At 42.4% G+C, this 25,582-nt stretch overlaps 1 protein-coding gene and 1 long non-coding RNA gene across 3 annotated transcripts in view; one reads left to right on the top strand and one right to left on the bottom strand.

Moving 5' to 3' along the window:
- fbxw7 (F-box and WD repeat domain containing 7) overlaps positions 1-7,138 on the top strand; it is a 78,452-nt gene extending 71,314 nt beyond the window's left edge. The window contains 5 exon segments of the mRNA XM_020591749.1: positions 689-870; positions 1,931-2,156; positions 3,025-3,047; positions 3,049-3,227; positions 6,372-7,138. Coding sequence (XP_020447405.1) covers positions 689-870; positions 1,931-2,156; positions 3,025-3,047; positions 3,049-3,227; positions 6,372-6,640 — 879 coding nt within the window. The 3' untranslated portion in view covers positions 6,641-7,138.
- Positions 7,139-10,256: 3,118 nt separating this feature from the next.
- LOC109955570 (uncharacterized) lies at positions 10,257-19,650 on the bottom strand. 2 transcript variants are annotated; one of them, XR_002274281.1, is made up of 4 exons: positions 18,865-19,650; positions 18,576-18,695; positions 13,840-13,940; positions 10,257-10,579 (listed from the first exon to the last, which is right to left on the bottom strand). It is a non-coding gene; the product is annotated as an uncharacterized LOC109955570 (long non-coding RNA). The 2 variants fall into 2 exon arrangements; XR_002274282.1 differs by lacking the exon at positions 10,257-10,579 and adding an exon at positions 12,017-12,089.
- Positions 19,651-25,582: the final 5,932 nt, after the last annotated feature.

The following is a 25,582-nucleotide window of genomic DNA, read 5'->3' as shown; positions in this document are numbered from 1 at the left end:
TTCTCTCACTGCAATAAAACCTCTTACCCCGAACTGCCATTCACTGCTCAGCAGCTTATCAGCTACATTTGGGGTGGGGGTGTCACACGTTGTACACAGTCCACTCTGAACGTGACATAACCACAGCACTCACCACCGACCACATCCGCAGTTTGCTCCTCTCCTCTCCCCAAAGAATTCTGCATTAGTGCATTTAGGTTAATGAAATTGAGGGAAAAATGAGAAAAAAAATGCAGAGACGCCAATTCAGATGATCAGATGGATTTCCATAACTGGTGAAATCAGGAGCTAATCTACCATTACTAATGAGGATGAATGTGCGCATTTCTTTATTGAAGACAGTTGTCAGCCCTTTCTGCAGAGAGACTGAATTGACCGCTTTTGTAACAGATAAGCAGGCAATTATAAAAGCCTGCGGAGATCTCAGAGAGAGAGTTTGTCCCAGTACAGCAGCAGCAAGTAGAAACAACTGAGCTCTTCCTTCCCATAAAAGGTCACACAAATTCCATTTACTCGTCTTTTTTTTGGCTTAGGGAAATAAAAGTTCATACAGGAAAAAAATCCCAACTTCTTTTTTATGTCTGAATGAAATCACCTTGAATGTCTTTTAAACTTTTCTAACATCCGGCTGTCGACAGTAGCAGGAAGGAATTTACTGATCAAGACTTTTCTTCTGTGTTCTTTTCAGTGTCTGCGGACATTGGTGGGCCACACAGGGGGTGTGTGGTCATCCCAGATGCGAGACAACATTATTATCAGCGGCTCCACGGATCGCACACTCAAGGTCTGGAACGCAGAGACAGGAGAATGTATCCACACCCTCTATGGGCATACCTCAACAGTGCGCTGCATGCACCTACATGAGAAAAGGTATGGGGCAGTCTCGTCTTTAATGTTCCATATTTTAAATTATTATACTTAATCAATCCCCGTGGGGAAATTTCTTAATGATGGGCAGCATTGTCAGTCACTGCCTATCTACCAGGGGCAACTAGGGGTTCAGTGTCTCGCCCAGGGACAGTTTAACATGTGGACTGGGGAGACCAAGAATCGAACCACCAACCCTGCGATTGGGAGACGACTGTTCTATCTCCTGAGCCACAGCCAAATCATAACGTCCCACTCATAGTGATTAATCAGACCCTGTGAGCCATCTCTAGCGCAATGCTGCTCACTCATTCACTCGATATTACACTTGGGAGACTCAAAGTGCTCCTTTCGCCTTAGGGCTCGCCAAGGTTTTTGTGTAGTACTTGATAACTCGCTCAGTAGAAAGGCTGTGAGCTGCAGGCAGACAGTGAATACTATAATGGTGATTTGCATCTATGTAGCTTTGTGAGGCGTTTTATACATAAAGTGTATGTACTGTGTGGATCTAGAGCATGTTTTTGTTTTATTTAAATAGCCTGTGAGAAGAAAACTTCAAACATCTGTCTTATTCTTCTGGTGTAATGAGCTAGTGAGAAAAGTTTTTCCTGTTACTAATTTTTTAAATAATAACCATAAAATATGCTTGGTACAAACTGTTCCTACAGATACAATTTGAAACCATTTGGGTTGGCCTTCTTCCAAACAGAGTTTCCCATTCTGTAACCTATATCACAGCTTTCCTTTTCCATCCAGACACACCTTAGGCAGTTGTTTGACTTAGAGGTGTTTTTGTACATTCAAGTTTGAACATGAATGTGACACTGTAGGTTAAAACCGTTCATAGCTGCCTCATTACTGTGTCAGTGCAGCTGCCACTGCATAAATGAGGAGTTGTGTAGAACATTGTATTTAATCTGACAGAATGTGTAGGTGAAGTGTAAGCACTTGTGCTGAAGTCACACTGGCTGTTTGTGCTGCGCCCAGCCTCATGCATTCAACCTTTAAAACTTTATACACCGCTACAAATACCTGAGTTGGTGTCTGTCTTATTTCCTCCCAGGGTGGTCAGTGGCTCTCGTGACGCCACGCTGCGCGTCTGGGACATTGAGTCAGGTCAGTGTTTACACGTCCTCATGGGCCACGTGGCGGCAGTGCGCTGTGTCCAGTACGACGGGCGCCGTGTGGTCAGCGGTGCCTATGACTTCATGGTCAAAGTTTGGGACCCAGAGACAGAGACCTGCCTCCACACGCTGCAGGGCCACACCAATAGAGTATACTCATTACAGGTGAGCAGCCTCAAACACAGTCAGTAGTGAGGCAAAAACTGTGTTGGCAGTTTTCTGCATTTGTGCAGCATCTACAGTGCAGTTTTATAACATTTTATCCTCCCAAAATGTGTGTGTATCTTCTCCAGATGTGTGTGTGTGGTTTGTTCATTTTGTGGAAAAAAAAAAAAGTCCTCCAAGACGTCCTCTCGCCCCCTCTGTCTGATGACAGTGCACTTGAGTTTGTGCCATCACCCTCACAGAGGAAGCAGTTTACTGCTCTGATTGGTTTTCTACCACACGGCATCGTTAGAATTTTAAAAGTGCTGATGCTCTAATACTGGCTGAGGGAACAGAAAGAAAGGTTTTCACAGATCAATAAAATTCATTAATTTCAATGAGTTTAATCTGAAGTTTGTTAAAAGCACCAAAGCATAGTGTGTATAAGGGGTGTAACGATACACAGCTCACGAGACAAGATGATGCATAACAGTGGATTCATGAGAACAAGACGAGACATTTTTAAAGAAATCTTCAATGAAAAAATACATGACTGGAAATAGTCTTATTTGACAAAGTCACAAAATGCAAAACAATGCAGGTGCATTTTGAAAAGTTTTGACTAATCATCTTGTAATGAATGTCGCTTCACTTCTACTTTCTGAGCGTGAATGAATATGCAGTAAAAGGCTAACAAGTTTTGCCACAAACTCAACTGACTGGCTTCTCTCCTGTATGATTTCACGAGTCTCTTCAGACCTTATAGCTGTCTCATCACAACCCCGCTGTGTAGGGCTCTGTCATAAACTACAAGTTAAGGTGAATCAGCAGTTCCTCAACATCTCAGCTCGATTTCCAGCCACTTTAATCTGATCCTCTCCGGTTCTAGTTTGATGGGATTCATGTGGTGAGCGGACACGTCTATAAGGGTCTGGGACGTGGAGACAGGCAACTGCATCCACACGCTAACAGGGCATCAGTCCCTCACCAGCGGCATGGAGCTAAAAGACAACATCCTGGTCTCGGGCAACGCGGATTCCACTGTCAAGATCTGGGACATCAAGACGGGCCAGTGCCTGCAGACACTGCAAGGTGAGTCCACATTCCCAGAAGGCTGTTCTTTAAGTTCAAAGAATGAATGTAGTGTGGGAGTTGCTCTATACTTTAGTATAAATGGGCCACAATGCAGAGTTGAGATGGAACAAAATTTACATCTCCCCCGAGCAGACAGTCGCACCTTGCCCGGTGGAGGGGTTAGAAAATGGTAAGGAGTTATAATGGCCAGGTGGGATTTTTTTTGATGAGCACATTCTGTGCCATTTATGATGAGGTGTATTTTACCATTATTTGGAAAAGACAAGAGCACACATTGTGATTTTTTTTTAATACTGTGCTTGAGATGGACACTGCTGTTTACGTGTTTAATTCTGCAGAATCTGATGTTTTTTTTCCAGACTTTTATTGATATTATGACAATATATTTAAGTGTAATACACCCGTCTTAGTGAGGAGTTTTCAGATTCAGAAGAGCGATTAATAGAGGGCATTTGAATTGAATCATCATGTACTGTATCTTCCATGTGCTAGCATCTTGGAAGTAGGTGATTGTAGTGCCAACACTCACTGCTCTGCTTCCACAGTCGCTATGGGGCACTTGAAAGCAAGCTCAACTAATCTGACAAACTGGGAATTATGATTTGTTTCAAAATATATATTCACATATTAAGTCTTGTGTAAAAACTATTTAGCAAATGAGCAGAGACGGTGAAACGGTTAGTGAAAAGCATTGAAAATGATACTTAACTTGAATAACTAGATAAATGATTGAACTAGTCGGCTTACGAGTGGGTAAATGGAACTCGGCCAAACCAACCTAAACAGTTGAACGACAAACTTGACATAGGGAAGATGAAGCATCACTTGAGCTGCTCTGACAGGGATTTGGGCGAACATCGGACAAAAAAACGGTGCCTTTTCTTTATCACTTAATTTCTGTGTGGTGACTGTCTTTATCTTGTTGTCAGAACAACACACAACAGTAGGTGCAATGTGTCTGTTTTGCCTCTTGTTCTGAAACAGTGTCTTGATCGTAGCGCTTAGATTGTAGCAGAAGAAGAAATGGTACAAGTGAACGATGGTGAGTTTAGTTTGAAACCAACTAGTTACAAAGTAGCAGGTAGAACTGACTTTGTACTTAAAATCAAAGGAGTGTTCAGCTGTAGCAGAACCACTCAGATCCATATTAAACTGTGAACAAGTGTAGAGAAATAGCAGCACCAGGCTTGAACAGCAACAAAAAACTCATAAGTTTGGACTTTGGTAGCAGCTGACAGTCCAAGTAAAACCCAGACTAAATGACTTTGTGTGCATTTGCCAGTACAGAGAACACCTTGTGAGCCTGTGGACTGATTAGTGCCCCACCCCCTAAACGGCCTCATTAGCAGACGACAGGCCTGTTTGCCGGTCCTCCAAACACCAACACACACAGACACCCACTGAACCAAATGATGTCCTAGTGAGAGTGAAGAGAGAGAGGGAGAAGATGGTGACTAGTGAGGGAATGAGGACCAGGGAGTTTTGTAGGTCATATAATTAGGTCAGTGGACAATTTGTGCTCTTCGTTAATGTGTTTTGATAAGACAATAGGCAACAACAAGGCTGTCACTGTCCGCTGAAGAGGGTACAGGTAATGATGGAGCAGGCTGCTTTGTTGTGGTGATGGAGAGAGGGGGGAGGGAGGAGAGGCAAGGCAGTGGTGTTGGGGGTTGGCGTAGAGGAGTATTGTATGCATGGGTAAAGAATACAGCCTTTGCTCAGACAGAAATGGAAAAGAAATTAGGCTTGTGAGTGAGATTTCAACAAATTTGCAGTGAAAATGAATTGTGAAAGTGCAAAGAAATTAAATGTCTGAATGAAACAGCTGTTGTAGCAGCCTCGATACATAGTCATCTGTGTGCCAGCACTTGATTTCGGTGCTTATTTGTGCTTTGTGTCGCCCTAATTTAATTAAGATATCATTTTGAGCTCCTAGGGGAATCTTAAGTCGGCGTGTGTACGATCACAAATAGCCACCTCAATAAAAGGCAGCAGCCGCCATCTTCACTTTAACAGTGGCCACCTGCCAGCTCCCAGCACACGTGCACAGCAGACAGAGGTTTAGCTGGAGCTGCTTAGCCTCCGTGACAGTGATGGGCCTGAGCGTCTCACTGCAGCTCGTCCTAAAGCCCGACTATGGTTGGAAGATCTCACTACACAGCTTAAGGCATAAGCTGGAAGGAAGTTTTCCCTTTGTCTCTCAGGCTTACAGAGGTTTTTGTTTCGAGTTCTATATTCTATAGCTGGGTTTTTATGCCACAGTTTTCTTTGTTAAATCCACTACCACTTCTCTAGTTGGTACAAAATGGTACATTTGAGTAAATGGTACCAGCAGGCATAGGGCAGGGTTTCATAGATGAAATACAGTAGTTTGAGATGGGAACTGATCGGTTTCCTTAGAAGACGGGAGCCTAAAGAGCAGACGGACATGTTACATATGTCATTTTATGTGTGAAATGGCACATTTGTCCCCTGAATGTTGTTTTAGTTGGTTAACACTAGGAATCCCTGCTGGAACTCAGTCCTGTTGCACAGAACAGTTTGCATTTCCATCACAAGTGGAAACTTCTAGACGTTAAAGATTTAATTAAAAATAAAAAGTTTCCAAGCTTGTTTTTAAGAACCCAACATTTTTATTTGTCTGGCCAAAACATTACACAGAAACGATGAGTGAAAATTATTTTAGGAACTGGATTACACAAAATCTGTAGCAGTGATTGTTAAGGAGCTGGTATTGTGGTCCTTTGACCCATTTTATAAACGGTGTATTTTAAACCCATCTGACATTTTATTTACCTAAAGTTGTTTTGATTTCTCTAAATCCATCTTTACAAACAGCCCAGATTCCCCCTCTCCACTAGCAGGCTGTTTCTGAAGTTAAACTCCATTATTCATGAGCACCTATTCTGATTGGCTGGAGCTGATTACTCATGTTCACCCCTAGCCAATCAGAATAGGACCTAATGAATAATGCAAGTACTCCTTCAGTCAATCTTGACCTTGCATAATGGCTACAGCTTGAAACAACAGTATATCAGGATCTAGTAAGTTCTTGAATGGGAAGCTGTTTTCACAGACTTGAGACAAGTTTGTCTTCTTTTTTGATTTTACATTTCATTTTTCTGATTTCTGTGTGTCCAGGTCCCCACAAGCACCAGAGCGCTGTGACGTGCCTCCAGTTCAACAAGAACTTTGTCATCACCAGCTCAGACGATGGCACTGTTAAGCTGTGGGACCTGAAGACAGGCGAGTTCATCCGTAACCTGGTTACGCTTGAGAGTGGCGGCAGCGGCGGTGTGGTGTGGCGCATCCGGGCCTCCAACACCAAGCTGGTGTGTGCAGTCGGCAGCCGCAACGGCACAGAGGAGACCAAGCTGCTGGTGCTTGACTTTGATGTGGACTTGAAGTGAGAAGAGACTTGGTAGGGAAGGACAAAGAGAAACCGCAGAGAGGAAGGAATAGAGTGGGAATGGGAGATATGGCGCCTAGAAACCAGAGGGCCAGTGCTCAGAACTCTTCACCTAAGCTCGCAAAATCTACAACCACCACCACTAACAGTGGGCTGTCCTGTCCTCGACCATTATCTTCCCCGTCCCTGTTTTGGGTAAATGTTACTGACAAAGCCACAGACCCTCACGTGTGTTCAGCCCCTGCTTTCGAACCCCTACCACCAGTACGAGGTGTAGTCAGAGGGGATCGGGCTGGAAACAGGGCAGGGGGCCACAACCAGTATGTCCCTTGATTTCCAGGGAGAAATAAGAGTGGAACAAACGAACGACTGATGATAACTGAACTGGTATGAAGTGACCTCCAACCTCTCAGTTTGGGGTGAGCTTCACACAGAGACTTGGTTCCTTCAAGCCTGACAGATACGGAGATGTACAGAAATACATTATTTTTTAAAGACCCTCCACTTTTAAACACACACAAACACCCAAATGGCCAACCAGAAAGTGGAAAACATTGACCGAAGGAAGAGCCAGAGGAAGGAGGGAGACTTTGAGGTGAATTTCCACTCAGTTGCACGTAAAGAGCTGCTTGATGTAGAGGAGAGAAAGTGATTGGAGGGTTCAGCCTGTACCCAGGCTCGCTTCTTGTCACTCCATTTCCGTTCTTCTTGTTCTCCACTTGGTTTCTGTAGTTTCATTTCTTTACAATATCGCACACAAACAACTGTGAATTTCAATACCTTTGGTTTAACATATGAAAGGGGCCTCTTCTTTGTTGTTGTCTTTCCCCCCCCCCCTGTTGCCAACAGCAACAAATCCCAGTATTAGAAACCTGCTCTGTTTAGGTTTGCTGTCATTATGTCACAAGGCTTTTTTTGTCTTTTTATTTGAGTTGTTTGTTCTTCCTTTTGGTTTTCTACGTACCCGGGTTTGGAGCACTTTGCTCCACATTAAACATCAATGCTGTCCAGAATTTTTCAGTCTAGCTGAGGTGGTGTTCCGCAGTGGTGCTGTGACGAGAAGAAGTAATGGTTCATTGCTGAGAGTGCTGTGGATTAATGCCCCTGAACCCCACAGCCCATTCCCCTCAACTGTTTTCGCCCAGTGGCCAAACTGTATTTATGCTGCTAGATGAACGGAAAAAAAGAGTTGGAACTTGCTGTGACGTTTTAGTCCCAGGCCAAATTCCAAATTGAACTCTGTTTGGACTTAAAAGATAACATCCAACATTTGTTTTATTTTGGTTGATTTTGCCACTGAAACTTGAGCCAAATGTGCCTCTACGAGGCTGAGAGAGGGGAGCGAGTCTGATACTGACGGGATTGCATGCAGAGAGGTAACAAGGGGATGTACACTGTTGGCGTGCGTGTGTTTGCGTGCATGAGTGTCTGTGTTAGCGTGTTAATGGGCAACTTGTAAACACATTCCTTGGGACAAAGCTCTTTCAGCCTGTTCTTTGGGGAAATGTACAAATGCTGTCTGGACTGACAAAGGAAAAAAAAACTAGCACATGTATCGACTTTAATGCGTGAATGAAAGAACTGTGCGTGATTGTTGTTCCATTCAAAGATGTCTGAAGCAACAGAGGAGACCATCACAAGCATCAGCTGACCGTTCGAGCTGCCACGAGTCTTAGTGTTAACATGTGACGCAGATAAAACCGGCACGGCCTCGTGGATTGTCAGTGGGGAAAACTACAAACGCGAAGGCAACAAACGTGAACAGAAACACTGTAGCCAAATGAAAATCGTCTCAATCTCCAAGAGTCACAACTCAAGCTGAACTGTGAAAGTGGTATAACACTGTATATTAAAAAAAGAAAAGAAACAATCTTGCTTTATCTCCTCTCGTTTTCTCCCCGTTTTAATTTATGATCTGGTTTGAGAAATCAGATTTGTTGCAGGTGTTTTATTTTATCAGTTCATGTAAACTGCCTGGCGAAAAAAAAACCTTAAAGGGATTGTGTATTTGTTTGATTCACTTAGAATTTTATTTTCTTATAACTTAAGTGCAATAAAATGTGGGTTTTTCGTTTTTCATTTCAAGCATATCAGTTGTCTGTTTTTGTTACTTGTGTGAAGGCATCTTATATGTTCAATAAAGCAAATTATTTGATTAATTACATCCAGAAGGAAATACTTAACACTAGGCCAAATTTGTCACATCGATCCTTCACACGAGGTTGGAGTCTCTCTATTGAACAGGTGAGTGCTTTCTTCAGTGGTACAGTGGTTCTGTTGGCCCTAGCTTGAGGAAGGGACATTGTGCACTTAGGTTTTTCAGTTCCTGTGTCACAGAACGCTGCATTTTTCCTCCTGTTTGTTTCTCAAGTAGCATTTATTTTAGGTAGAAGGCTGGCAGTGTTTCTATATTAGTCCGGCTCAGTACTTTCAGAAACATCGCGGGGAGAAAAAAATTGAACTCAAATGTTTTCGCATGTAGCTGAGGTTGGAAAGTTGATGGATACAGACTAATTTAATCGTGACCTACATGAAGCGTGTGACTTCGACCTGCAGTGAAGCAGCTAAAAGCTACCAAAGCACCCTGCATCACCGAAGGAAAAAAAAAAACTGGAAGATCTAATTATGATATCCTGTTCTCGTAATTATAACGCAGGGGTTGGAACGCTGCAGAACTTGCCTGAAAATCAACAGGTTTTAACTAGTTCCTTAGTATCAAAGTAATTCAGTGATTGTTTGCCAGTACATCCAACAGTGCATAGCAAAAGTGAATTACTAATATGACAACTGTGGTTCAGTGGGTAGAGCAGTCGTCTCCCAACCAGAAGGTTGGAGGTTCGAATCATGGTGCCTGCAGTCCACGTGTCGAAATGTCCTTGGGTAAGACACTGAACCCCAAATGGCTGCCTCAGTTCTGTACCCAAATTCCTTGTGTGTAACATACTTGGCTAAATAAAGTGATCATATGTAATTTGGCATACTTAGTGTTACAAAACTTAAACTAACTTGTCCTAAACTAAAAAAAAAAAAAACATTCATTCGCATTCATTAACTATGAATGTTAATAGTAATGTGTGATGACTATTAACGTTGAATGCTTTTCCATAAATACGAGATCGGGATCTTTTAATAAGGCTACCCGATTTAACTGGCCAGATCCTATAGGCTATTAAACTATCTGTAGAATGAGCATGAGCTTAAATGTCAATTTTTCAAATAAAAAAAAAAAAGGTTTCATAGTATTTTGGAAAATGTCACAAACATTCAAAGTTCAATCACAAGAATAGATTGTACTTTTACAAGAAACAGGAAGTAGGATATAATGTTGCTATATGAGCTGCAGCTTGGTGTGATGTGTATTTCCTATATATGTTAGGTTTTGGAGCACTACGTACGACAAATCAACTATTATCAGTTAATTTTTGCTATGCACTATTGGATGTGCTGGCAAACTATCACTGAATTACTTTGATACTAAAGAATCTGTTAAAACCTGATGATGCGTTATCTCATAGTTATGAGAAAAAAATCTTAATTTGGTATTAATTATGACATCTTAATAATTAATGCCAAATTACAGTCTCATGATTGAGATCTTGATCTTGGGGCAGTAAATTTGAAACACTTAACTTGTGACACTCAGCCCCCAAACTACTGGTTCCTACAGAGCAGATTTTCAAATGGGCTCATGGCTGATGTGTTTTTGGACGTCTATGGATCAGAGAACGCAGCTGTATCCGATTTTGGTTACATAGCAATACAGTCAATTCACTGGTGCTTTTGGTCTTTTCATGGGATTCACTGACAAGAGGAAAAATATTCTGTCACTAATTCTTTTCTGTGAATAGCCCAATGTTACTTACGTTGTCTCAACAGCCACTACAGGTCCATGATGGCGGCAGTTATTCCAGCTTGAGGCCCGTCTCCTACAGTAAACGATCTGTCAAAAACATTACAATGAAGTTAGATGGATCGTGTTAAGTAGGTCTGGAACAATTAGTTAACTGATCGTTTTGGGAGCTTGGAAATTTTTATCATTTATTATTATCTGACATTTTAGTGGCAAAGTGGTTTTTCGCTTATGAGAGTAATTGTTAGCAAGTTAGGCCATGAGTCAGGGAACACTAACAGGGACTTGTTGCTACTCAGCAGCTACTGTACATGAAAAAATGAAAGACTACAGCACAAGTCAATCTGGTAGTGAATTGTCAATCTATCCGTTGTATATTTTGATAAAGACTCAAATGCAGTTGCAGTTTAAACATTTCTAAATATGTTTTTATTCTTCAATAGCAGGTTTAAAAGGCAGTGGATACTGGATTAACTCTCTAATTGCTTTCCAACTTTGTTGTTGTCGCCTGTTGTTTTTATAGCTGTTCAACACTTAAACACAGCACAATGCTCACACTCAAAAGAAATTCTCAACCTAGATAACCTGAAAAGGCAGATAATAGATGTTGTTACATTAGGAATCATATTTTAATCCCCATGGTTTTTTTTAGACTGTGTAATTTAATCAAAAGAGAATAATCTTCCCCCCTAGAAAGTAATAATGGGGGCTTTTTTTCTATTTAATCCTTAATTTAATTCTTGTTTTTGAACCTGTTGAGATAATTTATGTGATTTCATCCTCAACTAGAGCAGAAGAACACTGCATTCTCTGCTCTCAGCTGTAACTAAAGCATCGCAAAGGCTACTGGGCCATGATTTGAATGTGACCCCCATTCTTTTTTTTTTTAAACCTTGTCTGTGTCAGTTACTTCCAGACCGTTATCTGTCATAAGCCCATACAACTCAGTGCAGCAGCAGCAGCGGCAGCAGAGCATGTGCTGTGCTGTGGATTCCCTCCTGCCTGTTGCCTAGTGATGGCTCGTCTCTGGCCCGGCCACTGAGCTCAGCGTGCATTCGCAGTAGAAACGATATTGTGAGGAAGCAGCGAGGGCTGTACATCCTCACATGAATGGACGTGTGGGGGAGTTTCCACTTTGGTTGGCAAGGTTACTCAGTGTGCGCCTGTTCGTTCCCAGGCTCCACTCGTGTGTTGTGTAAGCGGCGGGTTGTGGAGGATAGTAACCGACTTTATACACAGGCACAGAATACTACCGTACAACTATGGTTCTGATCATCAAGTAATCATTTTACTTGCTTCCTGCTACAGCTGTGGCTCTGTGAATGGCCGTGTCATTACATGCTGAACTGACTCCAAGTGGAGCTGATCTTTTCAAGCATGTGTGAAAAAACCAAAATCGATATTTTCAGATCGGCTCTGGGTCACTTCCATATGTGGCCCTAGATCCGGTTCACATCCGATATTTGACCATGGGACCTTTGTCAGAACGGTCAGATTAAAATTCTTGTGGTATTTTCAGCTTCTTACCTTGCTGTGCATGTGCATGTCACCTGTCATCATTCAGTGCCAGGTTTCACTGACCAGTAGCCTAAAAGCGACCCTAAAGGAGAGAAACGGGTCAGCATTTCTAATTTATTGGGACATTTATGGAGACACTTCTAATCAGGCTAAACTGGAAAGAACATGTCGTAACCGAGCAGTTTGAGGAAAATGCACGATTTGACTGTTGCACAAATGATGTTATTCTGGTACACGTGCCATTCAGATTTCAATTATCTGCACAAGCAATGCAGTTTAGGACTGCGGCAGTGTTCACACTGGAGCCGGATCCATGTTACTTACAAACATGAATGTGAAGCATCACCACAAAAAGATCGGATCTGACAAAACATCAAAACTGAGCATTAAGGTGAAGAGTACTGAAAATACTTTGTTATGAATGTGAAGCATCACCACAAAAAGATTGGATCTGACACAACATCAAAACTGAGCATTAAGGTGAGGAGTACTGAAAATACTTTATTGCATAGACTATAGGGTTAATTGCTGAACTGAGAAACGGTCACAGAAGTAGAACTTATTCTTTACTTAACATACCAACACCACAGTATGAAAATACTCAAAAACCCTGCATTTAAAACCATACAAAAGGGAAGTGCATGCTTACACATCAAAGTCTGTTTACAGGTCTTGGGGAGGACTACTGTGTGTGTGTGTGTGTGTCTGTTGGAGGGGGCATTGTATAAAGCCTTTTGTGGCTCCAGAGGAAGCTGCACAAAATTTGATAAACTGCCTCATATGTCACTTGAGTCAGCATCGGTTGTAACTGAAGTTTGAAAAAGAAAAAAAATCTGCCAGTTAGAAAAAAATGAGACCATTTATGCTACTCAGAGAATCAGGGTTGCACAAGGAACCCAAAGGATTTTATTTATTTACATACATCATACAGTAGTAATCTGAAAGAGACCTACTGCTGTCAGATAAATGCAGGGGAGTAAAAAGTACAATATTTGCATCTGAGATGTGGAGTAGAAATATAGAGTAGCATAAAATGGAAGTGTTATTATAGTGTTTTTCATGCAGCCTCGTCGTAAGTCCCCGTGGTACCCCCCCCCCCCCACTGAGAAAATACCTGACACAGAATCAATAATAGTCCTACTTTGGTTTTACTGTGCTGTGCTTCACTTTTCATATGAGGAAACAACATTTGTAAAATATATTTTTTCTTCAAAAACAAGAAAACGATTCATATACTACAATAAGTATAATCTGGAGTAGGAGCTGCTGCTGGATCTCCACATGCAGCCCTTTAATGAACTAAATTTTAGGAAGTGATGAATCATCTCCTTCCCTGAGGTTAGAAGCCATTTATCTACCCTACACTTAACTGCCTTCATCGTCCTGGATGAATGGATGTCGCTCTCTCCGCTCTCACCACGTCTGCTGTTGGCCTCAGTACTAACTCACCGAGCGACTAACAAAGCACCATGGAGGTGAGAGGTGGAAACGAATGAGGGATGCTGCTCCACCGAGCAGAATGTTATGGTGTGGGATGCATTTAAAAGGTTTGGATGTAAAGATAAAAGAGATGGAGGGGGGGGGGAGCACCCACATCTAATTTCATATCCCTCCATCTCTTTGTTCCGTAATCCTGCCCTGCAGCGTCATGGCTGTTCTCATTGCCAGCAGATTCTCAAAGGGCCGTAGCTTTAGCAGTGATAGTGTTTCACGTCTCCGCTTAATCCTATTTGGACCTTTGTTGTAGCCCAGGAAGTGATAAAGGGGCACTTAGTCACTATAACCTGCTCTCAATGGATGATGTTGAATGGGATTACAGTATAGGAACTCACCATTGATCCGTGGGCATGGTGGACACAAGCTGATCTAAAATGCCTTTGTTTCCCTCAGGGAGCCAATGTTGATGTCGGCCATTAATCTTGACACTCGCCTGCTGGATAAGCACAAACATTTAAAATGGTGAGGTCAGCAGGTTCACTCAGCGGGAAGTGTGTTTGGCAAGTCTGACCTTTTTCTCCTTTACACTCATCCTGCACCCAAAACTGCTGTAGGTTTTCAAAGTCCTATCGAAATGCCAGGTCTGCCGTTGGCAAAACTGGCAGTTACAGCGGATCCCTGTGTCTGATCGCGTTCAGCAGCGTTACCAAATCACAGCTCATGTTTCATGATGAGATGCATCCGAGCCCTTCTCATGTACAATGACCCCGTATGAGAGCAGAAGTATTCATTCACCTTTTTAAATCAGATGCAGTTAATAACACCGGCATGAATACGAGGCGGATCCGATCAGCTGAAGCTCTTTGATTGCCTTGATGAGATTCATGTCTGAATGTCACTTCTTCAGGAGTCAAGAACATGACGGCAGGAGGTAAAACTGCAGGGGACATTCAGCAGACTCCCAGATGAAATTATGTAATGACAAATCACGTCAGGCTGAATGATGGAGAAACTGATTGAACTCGGTATTAAATCTATTGGATAACATATTTAATATCTTCAACATTTTCACTTGTATGTTTTTAAAATTACTTAAGTTGGAATGTTTATACATTACTGCCATTTATTTTAACTGTTACATTTCATTTGTACTGATTAAAGGCCCTGCTTACCTTGACTGGTCACACAGTGTGGCTGATGAGTAAAAGTACAAATGTATTAGCATCAAAACATACTTCAAGTTCTAAAAGTAAAAGTACTCATCATGCAGAATGGCACATGTATATTAGATTGGATTCCAACTACTGATGCATTATTGTGTTCATCACATCTAATGTTGCAGCTGGTAAAGGGGGATCTAGTTTTTACCTGTGCTTATAATTTGAATTACTGCTGGGTAGCTTATGAATTTCCCACCAGGGATCAGTAAAGTTCTGGAAAGTAACTAGTAACTAAAGTTATTAAAATAAATGTAATGGACATTTGCCTCTAAAATGTAGTGAAGTCAAAGTGTGAAGTAGCACAAAATGAAAGTACAGATACCTCAAAATTGCACAGTACAGTGCTTGAGTAAATGTATTTAGTTACTTTCTACCACTGCAAAGCTATACAGGTAATGAATCACCAAAGTCCGCTCCTAGCCCATTTTGAACTTGATTTCATTTTTACCTTGATTAACGCGGTTTTAATTTGTCCCACAACAAGGTTGAGATCGAAGTCAATCCAGCTCTGTCTGTGCTCCCCCACCCGAATGAAACCAAACGACCTATAATTAAAATGCTGTGTACATTTTAAAGCTTCAGTGACAATAATCCTCCTGTAACATACTGGACACTTGGCATGTGGTCTGAGGACCTGAGTACTTTGTCTATCAGTGCCATCGGGGTCATCGAGGTCACGAGTTACAGTGTGAATCAGCAGGAGGCTGCGTGGAGAAACAGATGTCAGGGTGGCATTACAGTATCACTGACTGAACACTCCTCGATGCCCTGCGACCTGGGCGATGTCTACACAGTGTAAATTTAATATCCCCTTCAGGTGGTCTTCAATACCCGATTCCCATCGTCCCCTCTCGCCTTGTTTTCCTGCCATCTCTACTGTTGACTACATTTTCCAAATTGAATACCTTTTATTAGAGCAAGTTGATCTTGAGGGAAATGTGGTGAAATCCTTGGTTATCACTCTAAAGCCTGGCGTCCTAGACGACACAGACACATCCAGTGACAGCTAATTTGGGCTCCACTGATAGTGTTGAAAATTTAGGACCACATTCTGTCAGTGCATTACGACACAGCTTCACCCACTGCCAAGGTGCACAGAAAATCATCTGGAAAACAAAAAGTCCAGCAGCACAGTGTTTTGAGCAGCTTTAATGAGATTATTAAAGGCGCTCAAAACACTGCAGCACGGCAGCTTGCTTTGCCTTACAAGTGCTGCTGGACTTTGTGTTTTCCAGTGCCAGTGGGCGTGAAGTGCAAAACTAAGCTTGTTTTTAGTTTCACTGCATGTTAGAAACAGAGCGATGCAGATTATGTGTCAGTACTTCAATTCATTTTCTCTATTTACATTACAACTCATCATTAACTCTCACATGCAGCAAAACTGTTACTGTACAAAACCTTCGAACAACAGCCTTCACTTAACGAATCAGATCATCAAAATGACAGACAGCACTATGTAGTCGTAGTGGTTTCTAGCCGCACAGATACATTTTGGTTTCATTTGCTTTTGGTTTTCATTTAACTTCACCCAAAACTATTTATATGACTAAAAATCCCCAGAGATGTTTTTCCAAAATTTGGGTACGAATTATATACGGAAGAGGATTAGGGCCTGTGTTAAAACCTAAGTTCTGACTTTCCCCTTGGAAAGTAAACAATCTGACTGTCGATACATTTTGTTAACTACAGGGGAAATTTAAGAGGAATATTGGGAACTTTCCAAGCACTGAACTTCGTATGCAATCGACGCTGCCTTTGTATTGTATGACACAATGTTCACTTTGAATTAATGCTTCAGGATAGACGGGCGCTGCAACTGATGGTTACCACCATTACTGATTAATCTGTTGATTTGTTTTCCACATTAATCATTTGGAAATGGTGACAAATGTGTCTCACAAAGTCCCAGAGGCCAAGGTGACATCCTGAAAAGCTAAACATTTTTTATTTACAGTGATATAGAAGAGAGAACACCCAAGTCTTCAAATTCTTTGAGAAGCACTGTTGCTTGATAGATTAAACAACTAATTTGTCACCTGATTTTCTGCTATAGGAAAACATACAGTACAGTATTTGGTTGTAAAAGTGACTCTCTCAGATTCACCGACCATGGGTTTGTAGGATTTAAAGGTGGGAAAGTGAGCACGTGTTTTCCTACCCTGGTGACTGTAAAGGAACATGAAGCTCCATGCTACACCACAGCCAATCTGCAGCACTCGTGTGCGTAGGCGGGGGGAAAAGTATGGCAGGGGAAGATGCCAGCACATACTGCTACGGAGAGGGCACACGCGCCGACTTCCAGCACCACCTGTCTCACTTGGGTAACTGATGAGCACAAGGTGTGCGACGGTGGGTGCTCTCATTTATCTGCAGAAAGATGAGTAAGCAAATTCACCTGTGGTGTCACCCTCAAGTGCTAATTACACGGTCAGTTTTCTGCAACAGAGGACAGAGAGCGTGAGCTTTACAGAGACAGATTTATTGTGTTTGCATGAATATGGAACAGGAATCTCAAAGACTTAATTGATTCAGTGTCTACAAAATGCAGTTGTATTTGGTTTTGCTCTTTGTTTGTGTGTACGGTGGTTGTTGCCGGTGCTTTCATGCCTCTGCCCGCTGTGGCTTGGCAGGGAGACTCTGCCGCTGACAGCCCCCGAGCAGGTGGGTGCCACAGGCAGAGCTCGGGCATAAAAACCCTTCTGGAGTGCACCTATGACTCAGTGGGGCCAAGATACAAAACACGATTGAATCCCTAATGCCCTGACCTTCTGCATAACTGTCAAACTACAGCACATGTGCCCCACGCTGAAAACACTTTTAACCCTTTAAAAGGATAGTGCTTGGATGTTGGCCACTATTCCTATTATGACTGTCACTACTGAGTGTTGATTGCAGGAAGAGTAACTTTTGTCTTCTATGTCTACAAAATGAACTGCTGCTACAGGACCACTCGTCCTGGCCAGGAGAGGAAAGTGGAGTTCGACCACACACATAAGCTGGTTGCCTTTGACAATCAAGCAGCCAGTGCCAGTATCGAATTAGAAGACGGCGTGTTGTACTAAGAAGTTGGTCTGTAAACGGGTGCTGATGTTTACAGCTGAGTTTGGCAATAATTTTACCTCCCAACCTTATTTTTCTCCCTCTTCTCTCAAAACCTGACTGACTCACTGAGTTTTGCCCATGAGTACCTCTACCTGTTACTGTGTACTGTCACCTCCCATGGTGAAGCTACTACACACAAGTCTCAGAAACCGTGGCAGAAAATGTCCCTGTAAAAAACAAACAACACACACACACACACACAGACACACACACACAGAGTGCAGAGGCAAAAGCAGCTGCCAAGTTCTGAGGCGCGTACAGCTGCAAATTTTACGCACAGCTGGTAAAGTACGGACACTCTAATTAGCTAAATCTTCCAACATAGCACAGGGACAGTAACTGACCTTCTTCACACTAGTGAGCTGTATGAAAGGATTCCAAGTTTACAGAAGCTGTTTTTTACTTCAGCAAACCTCCGAATTCTGGGGGTGGAAGTAGCAGCACCTTTTTGTTCCAATCTAAGTTTCAGTCTCAGTGCTCCGTTTGTTCAGTTGTCTGACTTCTTTTCAGTGTAGCTGCCACATTCCTAGATCTCAGCAATTAGCTTGGTGTGTACAACATAAAATATACAGTATGTAGAATATTACTTTTAAATTATTTCTAGTGTTGTAAGGTGTAATAAGCCAGGATTGACCTTTAAATGGACAACTAAGTGTACAGTTCATGCTTGCATCTTAAATTAAAAAATTCAAGTGTGCAATAAATGAAAAAATGCTTTATTTTATCTAGGTTAAATATCACCTAGAGACAGAGACAGGATGCAAAAGAGCAATTACTGTCTTTAATACCAGGGCACTAATTATACTCACCATCTGTAAAATATGATTCCCACGACTGCCATGTTGTTACGCTTTCATCATGATCACACTTCTCCCAAGGAGGAAATGCTTCCATCCAACCGGGGAGCAATAGATGGCTCCAAATGGCTCCTGTCAGGTGATGCAGTGTAACAGTACGGTTATTATCCCGTTTGAGGTCACAACAGCCTTCAGTTAGTTTTATACACATGTTCATGTTAATTTGAAAAGCATAGATACAAACAGACAACACACAACACACACAAAAGGCTGTGTCGATGAAGACTGCGTTTGTGCAAACCTCAAATAAGCAGGCAGGCTGTTCTGGGCTTGAGGTGCATAATCACTGATTCCTCTGTCGCCAGATTTAGAATGAGCTCTGGGAATTTGAAGGAGACATCTGTCCAGTGACCTGGCAAATCTGTTAGGTTGATAAACTGGAAGCATGTCAGATATGTAATCTAGAGCCAGACATTTAGGCGCTTCACAGACCAGAAGCAGGATCTTTAATTCAATTCTGCAATTCTGTAATTAACAGGCAGCAACTGGAGATGACTGAGAATCAGAGCGATATGACCGAATTTAATGGGACAAGCATCTACTTTTTTGAAAGTTGTTAAATGTCTTTTATAAAAAGACAGGCAAAGAATGGACCATGTAATAATCCCGCCTGATAAATTCAAAGGAAATGAAATATGCAGTAAGCATCATATTGTGTATAGCAATCTTAAAATAAAACTTTGATATTTTGGAAAATGCCCTAATTGGCCTTCTTGCAGTGAGTTAGATGAGAAGATCTGTCACATGCATTAAGTATAGCAATGGAACATTGAGACTGTTAGCCTAGCTTAGTACAAAGACTGGATACAAGGGGAAACAGCCAGGCTGTTTAAAGCTTAAAGTTTAAAGCTGCACCTTCCAGCATGCACATGGTGCTGTGTGGGTTCTCATCGAGTACTCCAGCTTCCTCCCACAGTCCAAAGACATGCAGCTTAGGTTGACTGGTGATTGGTTGTGTGTGTGGTGGTTTGTCTCCAAGTGACAGCCTTGTGATAGGCTGGTGACCTGTCCACGGTTTCTCCCACCTCTCGCCTGACATTTTTGCAGATTTATTAAAAAAGAAAAACTGAAATATCACATGGTCATAAGTATTCAGACCCTTTGCTGTGACACTCATATATTTAACTTAGGTGCTGTCCATTTCTTCTGATCATCCCTGAGATGGTTCTACACCTTCATTTGAGTCCAGCTGTGTTTGATTGGATGTGATTAGGAAAGCCACACACCTGTCTATATAAGACCCTTCAGCTCACAGTGCATGTCAGAGCAAATGAGAATCATGAGGTCAAAGGAACTGCCTGAAGAGCTCAGAGACAGAATTGTGGCAAGGCACAGATCTGGCCAAGGTTACAAAAACATTTCTGCTGCACTTAAGGTTCCTAAGAGCACAGTGGCCTCCATAATCCTTCAATGGAAGACGTTTGGGACGACCAGAACCCTTCCTAGAGCTGGCCGTCCGGCCAAACTGAGTTATCGGGGGAGAAGAGCCTTGGTGAGAGAGGTACAGAAGAACCCAAAGATGACTGTGGCTGAGCTCCAGAGATGCAGTCGGGAGATGGGAGAAAGTTGTAGAAAGTCAACCATCACTGCAGCCCTCCACCAGTCGGGGCTTTATGGCAGAGTGGCCTGACGGAAGCCTCTCCTCAGGGCAAGACACATGAAAGTCCGCATGGAGTTTGCTAAAAAACACTTTAAGGACTCCAGGATGTTGAGAAATAAGATTCTCTGGTCTGATGAGACCAAGATAGAACTTTTTGGCCTTAATTCTAAGCGTTATGTGTGGAGAAAACCATGCACTGCTCATCACCTGTCCAATACAGTCCCAACAGTGAAGCATGGTGGTGGCAGCATCATGCTATGGGGGTGCTGCAGGGACAGGACGACTGGTTGCAATCGAGGGAAGGGTGAATGCGGCCAAGTACAGGGATATCTTGGACGAAAACCTTCTCCAGAGTGCTCAGGACATGACTGGGCCGAAGGTTCACCTTCCAACAAGACAATGGCCCTAAGCACACAGCTAAAATAACGGAGTGGCTTCCCAACAACTCCGTGACTGTTCTTGAATGGCCCAGCCAGAGCCCTGGCTTAAACCCAATTTAGCATCTCTGGAGAGACCTGAAAATGTCAACCAATGTTTACCATCCAACCTGACAGAACTGGAGAGGATCTGCAAGGAGGAATGGCAGAGTATCCCCAAATGCAGGTGTGAAAAACTTGTTGCATCATTCCTAAAAAGACTCATGGCTGTATTAGCTCAAAGGGGTGCTTCTACTAAATACTGAGCAAAGGGTCTGAATACTTATGACCATGTGATATTTCAGTTTTTCTTTTTTAATAAATCTGCAAAAATGTCAAAAATTCTGTGTTTTTCTGTCAATATGGGGTGCTGTGTGTACATTAATGAGGAAAAAAATGAACTTAAATGATTTTAGCATATGGCTGCAATATAACAAAGAGTGAAAAATTTAAGGGGGTCTGAATACTTTCTGTACCCACTGTAGATGGATGGATGGCGTGTTTGGGACGTCTTTCAAGATGGAGGACCAGAACGACTTCTGGGTTTGAGCGAGGACTGAGGAATGATCAAATAAGAGAAGTGGGATTTACCCTTTGTGTGTATTCTTGAGGTCTTTCACACATGTCAAATGCATTTCCTTCCTCATAATACATTTTAAATCCTGCACGTCTGTTTACATTTTTTTCTGCCTTTGTTGTCACATGTCAGATACGCAGCACATCTTGGCACGTTACTGCCACAGGCTGATGGGGGAAATCAACCCACTGACGCCACACACAATCCTCGTAGACAGGCATATGATTAAAACAGTGACCCATTCATGAAAAATTGCTCCAGATGGCTACTAGAGGAAAACTTCATCCCTAACTAGCACTCAGAACAGAAAAGATCAGTGCTGAGGACCCTCATGCAAAGAGCAGAGGAGGATAGAGAGGGAGGTCCAGGGTATATTCTGGACAAAGCACGCAAGCATCTTACTGTTCCTGTTCCGTTTAATCACCTTAATGACTAAAATACTATTTTAGAGAGCAGATAATCATAATCATAATAACTCAGATGCTTCTGCTAATCCTTTTCCAAAGCTACTGTAGAAATCTTGTATTTTCTTTTTCTTGGAAATCTTGCTTAATTAGCATTGCATCAAAGACCCAGTCACAGTCTATGTGCAGGAAATGTAATTAGGCACTAATGAAGAAGAAGAAGACTGAGCTGCTTTCACACCCCTGTAGTGCCACTACAAGCTTGCATCATACAGTATCAATATCTTACTTTTGACACCCCAGGGAGCTGATCAACCAGTCGCTGGGTGAGGCTCCCCCGGGTGAGATGAGACATGCAGAGGGAGAGGGAGGGGAGTGCTGCTCCTAATGACAAGCGTAGGAGAGCTCAAGCTGTTGAGAAAGCCCCGACTTCAAAGGATTGAATGACAAGAGACAGCAAACACAAGCAGGCATAACGTGTCAGAACAGAGAGCAGGCTGAGGGCGTCACACGGCAGAATATGAAGGTTTGGGATTTAAGCCAGAGCCGAATGCCCTCAAATACCGTCAAGGAGACACCTGAGAGCTCAAGTACAGTTACAGCATACAGTGCATCGTCCAAACGCACATGTTCCACTTGTGAAGCCTGCAGGATTGTTTAATGTATAATTAAGAAAACTGTGGCCAGACACTGGAACGCTGCAACACTCTTGGACTGCATTTTGATTGATAATAACAACGGTAGCCTCCGGCTGTGTGACGCCGCTTGCATGATGATGGGCACCACACAAAACTGATCAAAGCCCCCAAAATTTAAATAGGAAGATTAATATTTTAAATAGGAATGAGAGAAAGAAACAACGAGAGAGACCCTGGAAGACAACAGACTGCTTTCACCATAGAAACAGCAAATGAGCAAGTGAACGCGTATCAGCCATTTTACAGAAATAGACTGTTCTTTGAGGGAGGACTCTTTCAAATCCCAGTGAAATAAGGCACGCATAAGGGCCTCCACAGTGGACTGTGATGTATGTGACTGGTTTGCTCGCCACATAATAAAAGGTGCTCTGGGCCTGTTCAGAACCGATTTGGTGGACGTTTGCTGTGCAGCTGGTGTTGCCAGAGCCTTGGGATAATACGGCTGTGAAAAGGGATTGGAAGAATCTGCGGCAGACTGCTGGCAGGCTTGTGTCGTCTGAGCTGGGCTCTTACACCAACTGCACCTGATGACGACACTTTCAGGCAAAGGGAGGGTGGAAGGAAAGCGAAGGAGGCCGTTTGTGTGAAAGGAAGAAGAACACCAACATGCAACAGCAAAACATTCAGCCCAAATACATGCGCTAGTTCCTCAGGTGACCCGTTGCTACCAAAGAGAGAGGCGTCAGTACAGAGGGAGGTCGGTCAGGACATCAAACACACTGTATTAGGCCTGTTTGAGAGAAGCAGCATAACGACGTCCTGGTTTTGGCTGTGCTACTGCTCAAAGTGCGCACAAATCTAACTTAAACCTTCTGTCAAAGCTGAATTTGGCAGGTGCAGGTTTAAAAACTTCAGAGGGAGCAGTCTGGTGCTCATTTAGGAAGTGTAAGACTCACATTTAAGGCCTTAGCTACTGTAAGACACACAGTATTAATAGTAGCCACACGTATTCAGTGTAACAAATACCAAATAAACAACTTTAAATATTCTGGTGTGAGATAATATCAATAAATAACTGCAATTTGAAGTTACAAATTACCTACATCTACAAATAAATTATCAGCAATGTGCTGTTGACAACAACTAAGACGCCATCCGCCACTCCTCTAGGTACAAGACGCCCAGATGCTGTGCTCTTGTGTTACTTTGTGGTCATTTTGCATTGTTTTGTTGTTTTGCGCCATTTTGAGGTAATTTTACATCTCTTTGATGTTTGGCACCTCTTTTTTTGATGTTTTGTCTCTTTGTGGGCTTTTTTTGCCCTATTATGATAATTTTGTGTCACTTTTGGGCAATTTTGTCATATTCTGTCTCTTTGTAGATGTTTTGCGTAATGTGGTTGCTATGGTTGGGTTCTTTTTTTATTGGCGTTGCTCTGGTCGCTTGACATTCCTGCCAGAAATGTTGACAGTTGCTTCATACAGGGTTCTGGTACTAACAACTCTGTCAACCTTAACCAGCCCTCTGGCTTCACCTCTGGAACTTGGTTCAACTCTGTCAAATTATTTTGAGAGAGATGAGGCAGGCACAGAACAGGGCAATAGAAAAATGCTACTGCTTCCCAAAAGAATAAAAAGCAGGATGTATTATCACATTTTCAAGTATGTAGAGGATGAGAGAATTTGGATGTGGGTGTGAATGACAATGTTCCATCTTTTGATGTTTTTCAAACCAGGACAGTTTCTATTGATCAAAACATGAACTTTTCCAACAAAAACACAATTCAGGGCTCCCTTTTCTGTTGCCACTGCAGTTCACAGGGCCATTCATTACCCTGTCTCATTCATAGTTTCCCCTTGAACCAAAGGGAATGATTAAAAAGGCCTCGATTGGTTGGAGAGTTTCTGATTCTGCAGTCTTTAGTCAGCGTCTAATTGAAAAGTTATAATGCTGTTCAGCTGAAGCACTCCAGCTCAACTCCGATCCCACATTGGGCTCGTCTCTCAGAAGAAAGCGAAGACATAGCTGCTTGAATTTTCAGACAAAACAACCCTCATGGAAACAGATCTTCACGGGAGGCTTTTAGTCATGTTTTTATCCATCTTAAAATGAAATGACATAAAGCCTGATTTAATGCAAACTGAATACATGAAAGTAGTTTTTTTCCCATTTTGCTGTGTGTGTAATTAGTTGCAGTGCATTCAGAGTCACAAAGGAAGCTGTGGAAAAACAATGCATCCATATTACATTAGGGAGCAAACGCCCAGGCAAAGGCATCATTAATCAAAGATCCATAACCACAGCTGCTAATGTTAATCCAGCGCTTATTCTCAAAGCTGCGGACACTTGTAATGAGCAGTCTGTTTGTATAAGGTATTTCTACAACGAGGAGGGAGAGGCAAAGCCAGAATGTGTTAAATTAGCCATTAGTAAGAGGAAAAAGGAAACTACCAGAGTTCCCACCCTTTCTTTCTGCTTATTTTTTCAATTTTTTCCAATCCATGAGTTCTACAGTCCCTGATGTAATGAGGCACTGTCAGCTTGCGTTTTTATTTCACCTGCAAGGCTCTATTAGTATTCCTCATGCTGCTTCAGTTTTGAGACATATATGTTCATGTGGAAGTAAGCTTTTATCGTAAAGGTGCTTCAGGTGAAGGCTGGCCGCGCTCCCGTCGGCAACACAGGAGGCTGACAATCAATAGCCATTCACCCATACCGCCTCAGAATTCATTTCCCAATGATTACCTCCAGGAATCTGTCGCTGCTGGTTTTCCTCTGCAGATCTATAATGCAAACACTCTGTTAGACTGCATGTGTGTGTTGCACCATCCAGCCACAGCAAAATATAGCTTGTTGAAAAATGAGCACCCCTGGGCGCTGAGGGAGGGAAAGCAAGAGAAGATGGGGAAGAAATAGGAAGAGAGGGGTGGAGATGAACAACGTGTGTTTAACTTTGTGTGTATGTAGAAGCTCAGAACTCTTTTTTTTTTTTTGACAAAACGAAGAGTAGACTTAATATAAGAAGACTGCCAAAATGAATGTAATTCATAATGTTAAAGGCCTAATGAGAGGCACCAATCAATGCTGAAATCTGGCTGCGAGTGAATCTGTCCTGCTAATCAGTACTCAGAGGATCTGCTACTTCAGTGGCAAAACCCATTACTGTGCACTTAAAATATTATTTCATGCTTGAGCATGCATTAGCTCACTGGATGTTTTTTTTCTTGTAAAACCAAAGACACGGATCCTAAACATAAGCAAGATGGATTCATAATGTTTTCTTATACATTCTCCAAATCACAATGACTCAATGCTTGTCTGGTG

The sequence above is a fragment of the Monopterus albus genome, unplaced genomic scaffold (assembly GCF_001952655.1).
Source record: "Monopterus albus unplaced genomic scaffold, M_albus_1.0 scaffold15.1, whole genome shotgun sequence".
Lineage (NCBI taxonomy): Eukaryota > Metazoa > Chordata > Actinopteri > Synbranchiformes > Synbranchidae > Monopterus > Monopterus albus.
Note: the sequence above shows the minus strand (reverse complement) of the source record. Positions and strands in the feature narration are given on the sequence as shown.